Genomic DNA, 17,079 nt, shown 5'->3' with positions numbered 1-17,079 from the left:
GCCCTGGAAGTGGATGCTCTGGCTACGGGGGAAATAATACTTCTTCAGACTTCATGTCCCCACAATTAATATTTCACTCGCCTAGCGCAACAGTTTCTCTCGTTTTGTAGAGCCCATGGGGCGACCGTTTCTTACCAGTCATATTGAGCTCTTCTTACGTTGAGCTTTGGAGTGTGCTGTAGCTAATCAACACCCCCCCCCCGACCCCAACCTCCCTTCGTAGCAAGTAACTTAGCATAAAAGACCACATTTCTCAAAAATAAGAATCCACCAAGTCTTGCTGGCTCAAGCGACTTTCCTCAGAAGCCGCATCACAAGAGCAGAGAGCAGATTTTTTTTTTTTTTTTGGTCAGCGGCTCCAGGTTGGAGCTTCCAGCCCCCAAATTAAATGCGCCACCATCAGTCCGAGTGAACCTGATCTCCCCACGGCAACATGGGCAGAAATCCTGGTGCAAGGAAGCGCCCGTGGGGCGGCGCAGGGGCGCGAGGCCTTCCCGGCTCCCCCGGAGGGGCAACAGCAGCTGTGGCGGCGGGAAGCGGCACCGCGGCTGGCAAGGCAGCTGCGGCCCTTCGGGTAAGGGCAGGGAGATGCGCGTCTAACGCCTTCGGCACTCAGCCTGAGCGTGATGGACGCAAAAATGCTGGGTGCTTCCAGGCAAAAAAGAGTGAAAACTTGCTAAGACAGCATTGCTAACACTAACTCCACCTCACATATGGAAACCTCGGGTATCTCAGAAGGGAAAGGAGCGGCTGCTCTAATGTTGGTGTAGCAGTTCTTTAGGCGACAAAGTTACAGACCAATTAATTCAGGATTTCAAACCAGTATTAAAGGATGGGATGAAGACAGAGGGCTGAGTGAGAGCCAGTATTCGTGAAGTATCGATACTGCTGCATTTGAGTTGCAGCCTGTAAAGATTAATATTAGTAGAAGCTACAAGGTTAAATATTATGATTTCTATTTTAACTGGGAACTGGACAAGCTCATCCTTAACATTAACTTTTTTAAATTGCTTATTCAAAAAAGTATGATAGCCAAAAACTTAGCTGTGATGGTACAACTTATTATATAAAACAACAAAGGAAATCTGTTGTTAAATGTTAATACTGCAATATTAGGAAGAATTCAAAATATTAAAATTTCCTGTATGTAGATTTGTTCAAAAGCATAGCTAAATATAGTTTTTTTTTTTAAATTTATTTATGAGAAACATAAATGGGAAAATGCAAAGCTTATGTTTTAGGGGGTACCTAAAATGCAATGTGGTATGAAACCAATCCTGCAGGGCTGGTGGGGCTGACGGTGTATTAATTAGAACACTTTGTGCTTTAAACATTGTTAGGGAGGTTTTGTTTTGCTTTTAATTGTCTCTCTAGAGCTCTGCAGAGAGGCTTTAACACAACATCTCTGTTGCCTAGTAATTCCTAAAATCTTGCTCACTATCTTTGTTTCCTCTTTAGCGTCTATAGCTGTATTTTCCAGGCATGCTAGCCCATGTATGGCACAATTTTTGTCACTTGGTTAAATCTGGCGTTTTCCTGCAGCAGACAAGGCAGGCCTTTATTGGCTGCAGAACAAGATAACTGGCTTAATCTTCCCAGTAACACGTGAGTTTTCATGTATCACTTTAATCTGCGAAACAGTGGGGCCGAGTGTACCGTCACATGCCGATTTCACTTTTCTATGAGCGAGTGACTTGGCGGCTCAATGATGGATTGTTTGCTCCCTTTTAACAACAGTCAAGATGGTGAATGCCCCGGGGTGATAGACAGTGTGCAATGGGAACGGCAGCAAAGCTGATGGCCCAGTTCAAGTTCACCTGACAAAGCTGAAGCAGCCTGTGAGCTGCATTCTGGAAAGGATTATTCACACTAGCATTATATTTTTGAATGCATTTTTCTTCCTGCGCAGCTGCCCAGCTCCCCAGCACTGAAGGTTTATGCACCATAATAAAGAGATTTAATTTTTTTTCTTGTGCTGCTCACTCTTTACACCTAGTGCTAATTGTTCGGTGTCGTGATAGGGCATCTATCCAAACAACTTGCACAAACATCAGCTAGAAAACAATAGCAGTGCTAAAAAGTGGTAACAAAAGCCTAAAAATCTCTGCTGGTTGCAGAAACAAAAGCTGATGGTTTTGTTAAGGCTAACGCTGTGTTGGGGAACCCATCTTTTTGTGGCAGTTCAGTTTAGTGCGATGTTCCCTTTTTCACCACGAAAATCTCGCCAAAGGACCGATCCCAGACTTTGTGGTGTGGGGCAGTGCAACGTCAGGGCACATTTCGGCTTTTGAGAAGAAAAGGGGAATTCTAAATGAAGGAAGCTTTTAACTTCAGCTTTAGCAGGAAAGCTACATACCCCTTTTCAGATGAAGAACCTCATAGTACATGTGCATGTGCAAACACAAATTCTGGATGTGCTGGCAAGGTTTTTGAAGAATAAAACATCAGATTTTATTTTGGCTTGAGAAGCAGATTCCTGTGCAGTAGCAAATGTTAGCTCCACTCCTGAAAGTTAATCCAGTTGTATGTGGCACTCAAAGTGAGTATGTAAAACCATTTCTTCAAGTTTCACAGAAGTAGCTTTTCCACCTCCTGGTTAGGAGAATAGCACCAGGGAAGATGGGCTGAAAGACTATAAGATCACTTGCTGTCTGCTGTGGAATATGAACTTAGATGCAACCTGTACATGCAAAGATAGGCCCTCTGGTTTTAATCAAAATTTTTACATACCTCCTCCTTTATCTCCAAGTTATGAATGATTTTGAAAACTATGTTGCACCTTATTCTGCATAAAGAAAGGCAAAGCCCTGGCAGTCCCCCTCTTCGCCCTTCTTTCTTTTGAAATCAGTAGCATGGGTGAATCCCCCTTCCTTCCTTCTTGTCTGCTTCAAATGCTGTGTGTGTGTGTGTGTGTGCGTGTGGGTGTGTGGGTGTGGATTGTGGGTGTCATATCTGCAACGTGTTCATGACAAAAGCTGAAACAAATACCTTCCTGTCAGCGCATGATGTTACGCACCCATTGGAAGTTAAGGGGGAAGATCATTAGTCCTGAGCAGTTGGCTCAATAAAATTCTGCCCACAGTAGACTTAAACAGGACAGTTGAATTTTATAGGACTAAAATGCATTAGCCAACATGTTTGGTTTGAAAACGGTTCTTTTATCATAGGCTGAGTTCAGGCAATATTTCCGATAGCTTTTAGTTTCTTCATCGCTCAACCAGAAGCCGCAGCCTGCTCAGCTCTGCCTTGACGGGGCACAGCATTGTGTGGGAGGGACTCCCACCCCACACCCACCATTTCTTCTGGATGTCTTCTCAGCTGAAGAAAGGTGGACAAGGAGTGAGAAGGCACCATAACAGTATGTGTATAGCATCATCTGACCATGCGCTCAGCTTTGACTCTTTTCAGCTAAGCAACCTGTGCAGGAAAAAGTTAAGATTTCAGCTGTTTGGCTAGAATTGGCAGAAATGGATGGGAATTGCTTTCCTGTACATGCTTCTGAAATTCACTGGGATGGTGTAACTCCACTATTTGGGTCTCAGAGACAGACAAAGGGTTACCGTTATTTAGCTTTGCCGTATCTGGTAGACCTGTTCTATGGCTGCAGTAACATCCATGTGGTTTTAGTTCTGTCTTCAGCATAGCACTCGTCAGTCAGACTGTGCTCAGGAAAAACGGGGGGGCGGGAAGGGGCATCCGGCGCAGGCAGTGCTGATGTTCGATGGCATTTGAATATGTCCTCAGTGGGTCTCTGGGAAGCGACCGGCATAGCTCTGCAGTTCACACTTTCCAGTTCTCCAGGTGGTGGCTCACGAGAGTCCAAGGAGGTCACACGAATGAATTACAAGCTTTGGTTTAAAAAAAAGAAAACAACAGAAAAACCACAAAAGATTGTTTCATAAAAAGTAAAAAGCTGCAGCTGCCTCTAACCCGGGCAAGCACTATTGAAGCATGTGGCCAGCACGCATACCACAGGCCGTTCAAAGAGCGCTGGTGTTAAAAATCAGGGGCTCTCTGAGTACACTTTATAACCATGAACAATAACCAAAATACAGCTCAAATGTTTGAGTTAAAGGAGATATTCTAAGCTGCAGCTGTTTGCGTGTGCAATAGTAAAGTATGTTCCCAGCACAGGCACAGTGACAAGAAAAACCCTCATTGTGTGAGTAAAATTAGTCTTTAGTTGTATGAGTGGGGTGGGGTGAGAGGATAAGGGCTCTTGTTGATAGGGACAGTGTGTAAACATATCACCTAAATGTTATAGGGCATCTTTTTTATTTTATTTTATTCACAAGCAAACCCTTAAAACTCTAGTACCTGTTCTGAATAGTTCATAGTCCAAACTGCACTTACAAATGCTCAGCTCATATATCAAACACCCTGTGCACTGGAGTGCACTGGAGGCCAGTTGTACCAAACTTGATCTGTAAGCAATAAACTATGGCAGATCTGCTGGTGGTGATAACTTGACTTTGAGCTGCAGGCTTTTAAGGTTACTGTGAGCTTTCCTGCAGTGTGTAAAGTGCAGTGCTGACTGAGGAAGAATACAGACTATTATATGCATGCAGGATAGTTAGACTGGTGTCTCTAAATTCCCATTAGCACATCAGCTTGCAAACTGCTATACGGTATCTGGGGAATGAAGCTTCTTTCAGTGGTGGCTCTGTTCTGTAGCTAAGGCCCCACTGAACACGTGTATAGGACTAGCTGCAGCTCCTGTGTTCCTTCAGGTTGCTCCAGCCACCGCACATGGGGCCTTCTCAGCCCTGGATCGTTCTTGCTGCTGCTAGAGGATGTACAAGCTTAACTTTTTAACAGAATATCAGAAAAAAAGAGGCATAACCTGAACGTGTCAGGCAGCACCTGGGGGTAGGGCTGATGCTGTCATTTGTGGAGAATGACCATTGCAGGTTTCTTGGTTGGCTCTGGGAAGACATCAGCAGTAAGTGCATGAACTGCCAAGTGCTGAGGTTGACAAAAGTGACAGTGTGGCTCTTGTCAGTGACAAGACTGATGGGGACAGCAAGGACACAAGCGTCGTGGGCTAGGATGGCCAGGAAAGCACTGGGTTGAAAGCTCTGTAGGCTGTACCTCAACCAGTGCTGAGGCACAGCTCAGTGCATCTCCCTTACGATCGGCAGCAAATTGCAAGTCTCCATCTGTCTGCCCCTTCCCAACCTTGTCAGTGACTTGGCTGAGCAAAGTCTCCTCTTGTTCTTGAGCGCCTTCCACCTGTTAGCTCCGTAAAGCTGTATTACGAAGGCTCAAACTAAATTCCTCTGGGTCAGACCAGAGGCAGATGCTTTGCCCATCCGGTTGGAACTAAAACTGGCACTGAGGCTCTACTCTGTAACAGCACTTGTGTTCACCCGATGCTGGCCTCTTTCACAAACCGCTTCTTTGTGCAAGTGGCTATCTTAATTTCCAATCATCAGATTATTTGTGGGAATCACAGTTGTAGAACTAGTGACCAAATCTATGGTGCTCAAAGTTTCATTATGGACAGCAAATCTCTTCTGCCCTTAAGTGAGAACTAGTCTACTCACAGGAAAGTCTTCTGAGAATTTGTTAAACCCAGTGGTCCTTGATCATCCTTGTAAAGCATCTCTTGCTTCAAGAACAGTATTTTTTCCTCTAAGGGCAGCAGTTTTCTTGGCTGTTACAGTTAATACCATAGTTCCTTCTGTTTAGACATTGTGTGTTTGCATATGTACCTATAAACACACACACCTCTGAAAGAAACTACGATTTATTATTTTTTTAGTAACCCAGTACACTACCTTTTGTTCCCTGAAGCACTTACACAAGTTGCTGAGAATCTTACAAGTACAGTTAAACCAAAGTGTTTGAAATACAACTCTGCTTCTGTCTCATTCTATTCCATATTCCATTTCCAAAGAGCAGATGGTGCCTACTGCCCTTAGTGAATCTGCAGATGGATTAGCAGCATATACAGTCCTGCAGTACACCCCTTGCTAAGCTCCAGATTTTGGAGGCTGCGGTCTTACTCCTCTTACACTCTTCCATTAATTCTTATAGATGGCTATAACATCACACAGATCAGATGGTACACAAGATGGTAACATGGTATTATGAGCCTGGACGCAAAGACCAGAACTTTTCCAAACTTGTTCAGGTAACGACTGACTGGACTCACATGGGTATTGCCTCAGTGGCTCTGTTCTCACAAAGTCAATACATTCCTAAATGTGTGCAGTATAAAACACTGACGTCTTATGGATCATTTTCTGTTAGACTGTCTTGCGTGAGTCTACATTGGTGGCTCTATTGAGGGCCTTGTTAAAGAAAGGCGATGACAGATTTCATTGCACTCCGCATGTTGATTATTGAAGAAGTAATAAATTCCTCTCTTCCCGAAGTTGGTGTGTGAAACATCTTTGCGATTAAGAGAATGAATCTGGGGGTCTGTGAGGTAAATGAGGCCTTTCCCATTACCTGTCACCCAACCTGCAGAAGAAAGGATACATCTTGGTATCAAACAGCATAGTCTTTGTATTATTGTACTCAGTTCTGTCCGTTTGGCACACCCCATGCTCTGCTAATGCCAGTTCAGTGACTCCCAGTTTACAGCTATGTCTGCAACAGCAGAATAATCCCTAAAAGGTACATAATGAATAGTTAAGTAAGGTGTGTATGAGTATCACAACTAAACCGTGTGATAAAGGCTGAGTTTGAATGGTTGTATCCTTGGTTCTTAACCAAAGAGAGCTCAGTTCTCCACTAGCTGAATAGGGGACTTCGTTCTGGCCTGCCAATTTTAGGAAGGTGTGAGGGTGACAAAAACTGCAGTCTTTTAATGGGTCTCCTTTAGATGGTTACACAGGAAGCATCTTTGTAGAGTGGCTTTGTTCTAAATGGGTGCAGATTACTCCATGGCATGAAACTGTGACATGCTAGCAGGAGCATGGCTTATGTGCTACTGCTGTAATACAATGGAGAGCAACAGCACTGCACAAGCCAAGAGCATATCTGCATGCATCTCCTTCACTTTGTGTCTTTTAGAGAGGATATGTCCTTTATACAGCATATTCTGGAACGTGAGAGGCTATGCAATATATGAAACCCTCTGTAATACAAACCTTGTAGATCAACAACAACATCTGTCCCATTGGAGAACTCATAGCAGAAATGGCCATAGGCCATCCCGTACTGTGTGGCTTCGTACTCATTCTTTACTACCTTTGTGTTATTAGACAGCTTCACAAACTCTCCAAGGATGTAGGGCTCCACACTCACACATCCTTTTATAGTTCTGTCTTCCAGTATCTGAAAAGAGTTTTAATGTTAGTCATCCAAGCAGAGATGGGAAAACAATGATGCTAAATCTTGACAAACTGAACTTTTGTTTTTTCCTCCTAGAACTTTCCATCAAAAATGGATGGGAAAAAGTGTACATATTCTACTGCCAACTCAAAAACACATGCTGTTTAGAAGAGGACCTCACATTTAACTAGAGCAATGGCAGTATGAGAGCCAGTGTGAAAACAGCCTGGTAGGCCAGACTCTGTTAGCAACAAATTCTACAAATGTCCAGTTTGTTCAGCAGTTGAGAAACATGTTTCAAGGGACTATGTCTAAAGACCAAGCTAGAAAGCTGGAAAGATTGCCTTGGGTAAACTTGCACCTGTTCCATCTTAAGTGTGCAAATAATCAGTGTTTTTTTATTAATTTCTATGTAGAAAGACTTGAGTGTCAGGCTCTCATTAGGCCTTATTAGCCAGTGGTGTAAGTCAGATCAAGTGTCGGACTGCCCAGCAGATATAGTAACATGCACATCATGCTACAGTGTACATACTAATATTCAAACAATTAATTCTGCTCTGCACCATGTAGGGAGAAACTACTTAGTATTTGAAAAGCAAATAAAAAATTAAGTGTAGAATATAACTCTAAAAGGTACATAATGAATATTTAAGTAAGGTGTGTATGAGTATCGGATCCAACTTTTCCGTGCTGGGAAGTGCACCCCATCTACCCACATCTGTTTTTCCTGGAGAAGGCACAGCTCTGCATGTAGATGTCTTACATCTTGAAATGAGCTAATGCACTTACTCAGTAAGGTCACATGAACTATAATGTGTCAGCTAGAGGTGGCCTGAGCATTGGTATTTTAAATCAAAATCGATTTACAACCCTCTTTAAATCAATTCCTTTGTATCGTTCAGAAGAAAGTTCTTACCAGGAGTACTGCAGAAGGGATATAGAAGATTTGCGTGGGGACCTTTTGCTCATACAGCCTTTTGTTGAATTCTGTCACATAGTACTGGGCAGTCATTTGTCGTTCCACGTCACTGAAATGATGAAGCAGCCCTTTTTCTTCCTTATATTCTTTCCCAACATACCTAAACACACAGAGAAATGTTTGGATTTAGCCAGATTTGCAGCAAACTGCAAACGCGAAGTGCTGCTAGCAGTGCAGAAACATCACTACAAGGCAGAGCTTGGTTGTTCATAGGCAAAGCCAGCTGTTGGCAGTGCCATTTAAAGTGTCAGTGATTAAAATTATGCTTTTTTCTTTTATATCTCTTATAGGCATAAAATGCTGTAAAGATTAACCAAATGCTAGGATGGGGTTTCATAACACTGGGAATGTTTATAGAAGACAACTCTGCCTGACTCTGAAGGGAGACCTGATTCAGAAGTACTTAAAATACTGTTCTTAATCCATACTAATTCATAAGCTACTTCCAATAACAATCCAAAATCTGTGATTAGCAACAAGCAGGGCTTTACTGGTGCAGGGGCCTATATGAAGCAAATAGATGGTCTTAAACCTGCTTGAGAGCAAATGCATCCATTTCATAAACCCGCTGCTAAAAATTAAAGAAACGCACTTGAAGTGCCTGTTCTTCATATAGGTAGTGTTGCTCCTTCATCCTGTGTTATGAACAAGCTTGTTGCCAGCCGAACAATCCTAGTGGGGAAGCCAGACGCTCGGTACTGTAGTGCGCTCTGTTAGCTAGGGTAGTATGCTTCTCATGATTTCCTTCCTAACTCAGGCCCAGCACCAGGTTAACCTAGATTGCCTGCTTTCAGACCAGAGCTGCCGTGGAGCTGCCATTGTGGGACTATGACCAGAACAAATGTTGGTGTCTACACAGGAAGATGAAGGCACGCAAAAAGTTTGTTCCGACCGTGAGATACCCTGTGCTTGTGCCCTCTTGAATAATACTAATTGCTAAATCTCCCACCCATGAGTAGGATTAGAAGGGCTTGTTTTATGAAAAAGCCTACTTTGAAATCTCTGTCACAGGTTAATTACTGTTAATTTGGGCAATACTCTCTTAAAGAACAAGTTTATTTTAAATTAAGGATGCCTTGTTTGAATGTGTGGCAATATCAGAAACAGGAATTCTCTAATACAAAGCCAGAGGTCAAATAAACAGAGGTGTCACTTAAGCTCCCATGCAATTATCGCAGCATGGACGAAGGTGAAGTCAGGCCTAACAGATGTAATGAGAAAACAGACACTAGCATGGCTGTCAGAAGAAAATAATGAATTAGCTTGTTCTTCCCCCAAAAAAACAAAAGTAGAGAGGTAAATGGGGTGATGGGAAGAACTAGCATAGTAAAGATTGACAAAACATCCAAGAGGTTTGGAAAAGCCATAAAACATTCTTGCTTCAGAATATCAGTCAAAATCTAACTGAGTGCAAGCTAAAGCAAAGGAAAAATCTTCTCCCAAGTTGACTGTGACTTCTGTAGTTCTCTTAGTACAAACTTGTACCATCTTCTGAAAGCACTTGATAAAGGCTACTGTGCAACAAGGCACTGGACTAACTGAATCGCAGGTAACAGTCAAGTTTTACCAGACAGTTTTAATTCATATTTATACAGAACTGGCATGGATAAACATTTTGTTTCAGAAATTGGTTTGAACAATACCTTCCCAGGCTTTCCTCTTGATGCAGGAAGTGTATCCAAAATGCACTTCTCTGTTTGCCTTCCTTTGCCACGTTCAGGTAGTCCCCGATAAATACAGCTGTTTCCTGGCCTGTCCAGAGGTCTGATTTCTTTGAGTATTTCAAAAGAAGCGCAGCTACAACAAGAAAAATCCCACAGGTAGAATGCACAAGGTCTTTCACAGGACTGTTCTGCGCTGTGCTGAGGGATGAAACAAGAGTACCTAGGAGCTAAGACATCCAGGCCCCTCTGAAAGCAAAGTACTGGGCTATAAAATATATCCTAAGAGATATTGAGGTGCAGAATTGGATATTATACAATTAAGGACAAAACAAACAAACAAACAAACAAACAAACAAACCAACCCCCCAACCTAAAAGGGCTGAAACATGCAAGATGGGATGAAGGCTGAAGGAGGAGTTATACTTAATGAACCCACTGAGGCATCCTATAGTGCTCCTGACTTGTGCATTTCTCAGCATATTGATCATACATCTGTATATTATTGATCATATGCCTGTATATGGCAAATAAGCTGTTATTAATGATTAGCTTAATAACCATTATCTCAGATGTGTAACTTACAGTGGTGAGACATGGACTCTGTATGAGAGACTCAGATAAAAAGGCAGAGAAGGGCCTGATGGATTGGCCCAGGGAAGCAAGCAGCCGGAGTTACCCATTGTGGGGAGGGATGATGCAGGAGGGCCCGAGTGGGCAGGGAGATGGCTCAAGGGAAGCTGTGACTTATATGTAAGTGGGTAAGGAGTAGGAGAAAATGGTTTGAGGGAATATTCTTCTATTATTGCTAAAATATTTATGTAAAAACAGTAAAACAACAAAAAATAAGGAGTCCTAACAAACGATGATTAAAACATTAAAAAGCCTGAGTCAAGACTGTTCTGCTATGTGGAAATGCCCGTTGCTGCGCGAAAACTTACAGTATGCTTTCTGAAGCTGTTTAGCCTTAAAAATTCCCGTAGGCAACAGTCTCTGGACAAGCCAACTATGCTCTACCCCTGACAGGAGCCTTGAGTAATCATCATCCTTCAGAAATCGAGCATCAAGGACTTCTTCCTTGATTCTCCCAGGCACGAAGACAAAACCACTTCCCCTTGGGTTCAGAAATGGACGTACACTCTCAGGGGAACTCTTGGACATCTGGGCTGGTTTGTGCCATGGACTCAGAGGTGAGACGGACTCTTGCGTCTGGTTCACCATATTCTGAGACTTTTCTTCATCTTCCTCAGTAGTAGCACAGTCAAAGTAGTCAGTTATGGACATCCTTCCCGCTGAGGGCAAAGTCGTTTGCGTGCTGGGAATGAGCTGATGCTCTGGAACAGTTTCCATAGGATAAGGGTATGTTAAGTTACCAATACTTATGAAATCAAAGTCAGTGTCATTTACTGTTTCTGCTTGGGGGTCAACTTCGGGCATTTTGAGAGACCTGCTTCCCACCACTGCTGCAGATTTCCTCAGCCAGTCTCGTACAGAGGAGTCACGGGCGTCTGGCTTGACACTGGCAGCTGTTACAGAAGCAACACCACTTTCGTGGCGCCACGCTTCGGCTGGCGGCTCCTCGGTGCTGCCTGCGGTCTCTGCCTCGGGGCCGGCCCAGGTGCCCCCCTCGGCGGGCCCCGGCCCCCCGGCGTCCCCCGGCCTCTCAGCGTCCCCGCCGCAGCCGCTGTCCGCGGTGCTGCAGCCGGGCCCGGCCCGCTCCGGCCCACCCCACGGCTCCAGCTTCTCCCAGGAGGAGGAGGAGGAGGAGGAGGAGGAAGAAGAGGCCACCTCCCTCCCCGGCCCTGCAGGGCCACGGCAATGCCTGGGGAGGGAAGGAACTGCCTTGTTCGCCAAGCCCCCATTGCTCGCCTCCCTCGCGGTCTTTTCTGAAGCGCTCTTCCCAGGGTGTCGCCCCTCCAACAGCTGTTCCCCGCAAACAGAAGACTTCTCCACAAGCTTCCCACCATCTGCCTCCATGGAAGGCTGAGGAGACCCCGGACAGCTCTGCAGAGGCTCTCGAGTAGAAGGATGCTGAGCTCCGGGAGACGACGAGCACAAGCTACCGGCTGGAGCATCTTCCTCAGATTCTGTTGTGCAACATTGCTCCCCTGCTGAGCCCTTTTCCTGCTGCTGCCCCTCTCTGGGTGGCTCTTTGCTGCTATTGCAGTTCAGTTCATCCCAGCTGGAAGAGTAACTTGATTTTGACAGCTTGCACCAAGAGTTCTCCAAAGTAGTAGTCTGACTCCTGTTTTTCCATCTGCTGAAAACACTGTTTTCATCATTCATCACTCTTTCTAATGGTTCAATCTCCTCAAAGGAGCTTTTTGTCACATCAGAACCAACGTGTTTATTTCTTGTTTGGCCACTGAGTCTCTCTGACCTACTTCTGGCTTCTGATGCAGTATTTCTTTTGGTGGTGTCTTTCGCCTTACGCACTGCTTCTTCAGTGGTACCCACAGTGTCTATGTTTTTTGTTTCTGTTTTTAAGGTTGTGATACAAGCTCCCATTCTGGTTTCTGCTGGTGTGGTTTTATGACTCCTGCAAGCATTTTCAAATACTTCACACACTGACAGATGATGCTGTGAATGCATTGCAAGGATTTTCTCAAAGTTTGCTTCCCCTTGAAGAACAGTTTTTTCCACTGCACCTTTATAACTGTCTGGAACGTAAGACCTGGCATCAGAATTAGGGAAGCTTTCCACTTGCAAGCCCTTCTTAATGGATGTGATCAGAGACATGATCTCTTTGGCAAGCATTCCTTTGTCTTCGTCTTCTGCAAATGAAGTGCTGTAAGCATGCAGTTTTCCCATGGCTTCTTTACATAGCTGACTCACCTCACAGAGCTTCTTGCTCTCCCCATAGAGCCATCGATGCACTGTTGTGAGGCAGAAAGCAGCTTTAATAAAACTATGGAGCTCCTGCTTGCTGGTGACAGGACTGCTTTCATTCTTGGTGAGGAGGCCAATCTCGAAGGATTCCTTTGCTTCAGACAAGTAGAACTTTCTCCTTTCTGGGGGACAGTCCTTGGAGTGACTGTAGGACAGCAAACATGTTCCACGGATGTTCTGGGGGGGGGGGGGGGGAGGAAAGATTTAAGTTCAAGGAATGATAAACCTGAACCTCTGTTGCAAATAAATAAAGAGGAAAAAATCTATTTCTTTCCTTTATACAGTTTGAGGCAAATGGTGGCTTGGGCTGCCTGCTGCTGTATTTCCAGCAGGAAATAATCTTACTTGTTTTGCTTTTAAATGTATTTGGAGTTATAGTAGAAGCAGCACTTCCTGGTGGGCTTGAAAGCTGGTCCTCACTCTGTAGACATACACCGCTTTCCACCCATCCTTCTCTGTTTAGCTTCAGGTTGGAGTTCAGTATAATGTGTAGCATCATATCCACAACACAGATATGAACACCCTGAACAATGCAATGTTTGAAAGCTGGATCTAGATCCAAATTTATTAACCTGGACTCTACTCTTATACAAATGACACTTTCAGAAGGAGGAGGAATCATACTTACCACTGCTGTGAGCACAAAGAGCGGGGTATATTGGCTGTAGGCTGCTGCTAGCTTGCAGGCCTCCGCAGCTGACAATAAGCGATGACTGAACTCTCCAAGAAGGCGCTGGTAAAATGAAAAAAGCAAGAGGGGAAACCTCAGCTTAAAGGCTCTTTTCAAAGAGGAGACTCTACCTGGTAAGCAACCCTGTTAGACTGGAGGGAGACAGCCTGGGATTTGGTCACCTGAGTCCAATGGGATCTGCAGGTTCCATAAGCTCTCTGATGCCTTCGAATCTTTTGAGACATCAAATCTTACACAAAAACAGGCAGGTCTGTTGTGATTTTCTGTTCTGCAGGAATCTTTTTACTCAGCTGCACTATACCTGTGTCACATTTTGGCTCTATAAACATGCTATAATTTTTCTATTAAATAATACATACATTTATATTACATTTTATATGAATGCAAGTACACACACACACACACACACACACAGACACACACACTCTCTATAAATATTTTTAATGTCTTTTTATTCTGAAGCAAAGTGGTTTTCCCATGTAGTTGCTAATGAACTTTTCCCACTGGAACGATGAAACTTTCTTCAGCCTCTCAGCACAGGAGAAGAGCTGGAGAACAAACTAAGCATGCATAAATTTGGGACAACTACAGATAATTCAGCTGAAGAATTTGCAGACAAATACCAAATCTTACCAGGTCAATCTCAGCATTGGTTTTAAAACGGACATAATCTTTCTCATTCATGGAAGCAAAGATGTCTGCCAAAATACCCAAGGAAGTAGCAATTCCCTGAAAAAGAAATGGAAGAATAAGGTAGAGCTTTCCCCTGTATTTTGATTTTTGGTGCTCATAATATGTTAGATGCTATGTAGGGCACATCAGAAATTAAAAAATGATCCAATTTCAAGTGCTTCCAAGAGAAGCACTGCTAAGAAATTCAGAGAGGTCATCTTGATTGGCTTTTATTAATTTAGCTTGCAGAAAACACAGCCTGCTGAAGCATGTGAGGCTTCATGAATGGCAGCTATCTGGATTAACAATACCTCTAGGTTTGAACAGAAACTTGAATAGCATTGCATTTTCCTTAGCAGTTTTTCTAAGGTGCTGTTTGTGATAAAGTACAGTCTTGCAGGATTACTGAAAATTGCATTAAGCACTGGCTAATCACATCTGAAAAAAGACTCAAATCTGTTTCTATTGTTTTGCAGAAAAGACTATAGAAAGCCAAAAATAGTGTTTAAAAACTCACTAGTACATCACAATCTTTCTAAAAAGTCCAAGGTGAAGATGTCTAGATAGAGGATAGAAGTAATAATGCTGATCATGTGTAGCCTAGGAAAACAAGCCACTTTTGTTGACAGAACACTTTCCTAGCTTATTACTCTATTTCAAAACAAATAAACAGAGTTTAACAAAAGTCAAGAGATCCCAGTGTTAACAGTTTAAATCTCTGGTTTATAATATTTTTGTTTTTGGTAATCTGTAATTGCAATTGATTTTACAGAACCAATTAAAAAATAAGATGTGAATATGCAACATGTAGACCCATGAACTTGCAAATTCTCTCTTTCCACAGCATTTGATTTATACATGATAGCTAAGGGCTTGCCCTGCTGAATAGTTAAGAAAGCTAGGAAGTATCTGTATGCTTTCTATGAAATTCACTTCACATCTTTGCTCCCATAGAAATATTCTGAGATTAAGGTCAAGCTTTAACGTAGGAGGAGAGGTGACAAGATCTGTTTTTGTGGTATATCCTATACTAGGGTACAGTTACAAAACTTCTTAAAGCATCACCTTGGAGCTTGGCAGACATAGGTTCACATTTCCATTTACTTAGAGACATGCTGCGTGACTGTTGCTTCATCTGCAATGAGAAAATTAGTGTGAACCTGCCTCACAAAGGTGCTTAAGATAGACACATTAGATGTTGTGAGGTGTTCATATACTACCGTGCTAGGGAGTATCTGTCACCCACCCAGGATAGCACAGTGCAGCTCATGGATGCTCCAACAGTCAGACATGTGCGGCTACCAGGAAAAAATTAGCCTTAGTCCTGAAAAATAACCATAGCTGCATTCTGCGATTAGTTTGTTCTTATCAGAGAGACATACGACATCCCAGGTGACTGTTCACTTTGGAACATTCTGCTTAATAAAAACTATCACTTTTGTTCCTCTGCTGGAAGAAAGATGCCCATAAGTCTCTGTATGCATGTGGAAACAGTGTATGATACAGACGTCAGCTGGAATATTTGTCCTGAATGTTAACCCTGACTGAGGGGCATAACAGTTGGAACATTATTTCTAAAAGATATGACTGAAACAAACAAAAGGTAATCTGGAATGATTTTTAGATTGGCAAAGATACCCAAAATGAAAAGGACATCCTACCTTTTTATCTGGTTGAGGAAGTTTGAAATATCCCACAACTGAAGCCCAGATCAACTCTGCTGCCTCATACCACATCCCTGAAATAAAGCAGAAAAATAGTCACTAAGCAGATAACTGCTACAGATGGCTTTCAGTAGGCTGAGTTTACTTTATATCTCCTTGAGTCAGGAGCCCTCAGAACAGTATAAAACCATACCATGGCACTTTTTGCTTTAGTGAGAGTGAACATTTATTAGTTTAGCTTTTGGCTGTCCATAAACGCACATTCTATATTCATAAAGGACCTCAGCTCAACAGTCACTGAAAATGAAAGATCACACCAAAAGAACAGCATAAAATTAAGGCTGTAGATCTCAAGTACCAAGCCCTGAAAACAGAAGTCCATCATGCTCTAAGCTAGGGAATTTCTTGCATTGACAGAGGAACCATTGCAGTGTACTTATGATAAGCTACTGCTTGCCTTTGGAAATAGCAAATTTGGGAAAAATATTAGCAAATATGGAATAGCACAGGAAAATATGGAATAACTTTTGAAAATGTTCCTTGACTCTGGTCTGATTGGTTAAAAAAAAGATGATTTCTAAAATGTGGTTTCTTGGTAAACGGCTCTAGGTCCTTTTTCCTCAAACAGATGCATACAGCTCATCTTCCGTAGCTGTGTTATGGACATCAGGCAGAAGTTTTACACAAGCTAAAACTTTGACATATGACATGCATATCATTTTCAGCGTTGACTGCAAAGAAAGAAAAACAGCAAAAACCTTGAACAGATGTTTGTAGAAAAGAGCCCTACCCAGCTTTTGAAGAATCTGTCCTCTGATTTGTAAGCAGACTGACTGAACAAGAGTCCTATCACTTTCCTTAGCATATCGCCATGTACCTGAAAAGCATTGAAAAATTTAGTAGAGTACAAAAAGTGTTGTTGTCATCTTAGATCTCCGAAGGTTACCTAAACCCCAGTAAATCTCCAGGAGTTTTTTCATTGGATTCAACTGGTTTGAGGCAGGCCTTAGAGGCAGACAGATGACAAAAGTGACAGTACATTAAGGAAGACAACAAGACAGTTATAGAAGCAAGTAGCTTGAATCACAGCTATACAGAACATAAGAACAACACAAAAATAAAAGGTGCCTCTCTTCTGTAAGATAACAAAAAGTCATTTTATATAAACATTATACAGAGATATATTAAAAAATCAATCAAAAGAATTAATATGGGAATATCTTTGTTATCATCAGTATA

General features: G+C 42.8%; 1 protein-coding gene across 1 annotated transcript in view; it reads right to left on the bottom strand.

Annotated features, from left to right (window-relative positions):
• Positions 1–5,733: 5,733 nt before the first annotated feature.
• Positions 5,734–17,079, bottom strand: part of ALPK1 (alpha kinase 1) — a 52,135-nt gene continuing 40,789 nt past the window's right edge. The window contains exons 6-14 of the mRNA XM_067297624.1: positions 16,631–16,717; positions 15,838–15,914; positions 14,138–14,233; positions 13,442–13,546; positions 10,866–12,990; positions 9,907–10,060; positions 8,201–8,363; positions 7,101–7,287; positions 5,734–6,468 (exon numbers count right to left, since the gene is read on the bottom strand). Of these exons, the coding sequence (XP_067153725.1) occupies positions 6,272–6,468; positions 7,101–7,287; positions 8,201–8,363; positions 9,907–10,060; positions 10,866–12,990; positions 13,442–13,546; positions 14,138–14,233; positions 15,838–15,914; positions 16,631–16,717 (3,191 nt within the window). The 3' untranslated portion in view covers positions 5,734–6,271. The remainder of the gene's footprint in view (positions 6,469–7,100; positions 7,288–8,200; positions 8,364–9,906; positions 10,061–10,865; positions 12,991–13,441; positions 13,547–14,137; positions 14,234–15,837; positions 15,915–16,630; positions 16,718–17,079) is intronic.

Source organism: Apteryx mantelli, chromosome 5 (assembly GCF_036417845.1).
Source record: "Apteryx mantelli isolate bAptMan1 chromosome 5, bAptMan1.hap1, whole genome shotgun sequence".
Lineage (NCBI taxonomy): Eukaryota > Metazoa > Chordata > Aves > Apterygiformes > Apterygidae > Apteryx > Apteryx mantelli.
This window is presented reverse-complemented; position numbering and strand designations above follow the sequence as displayed.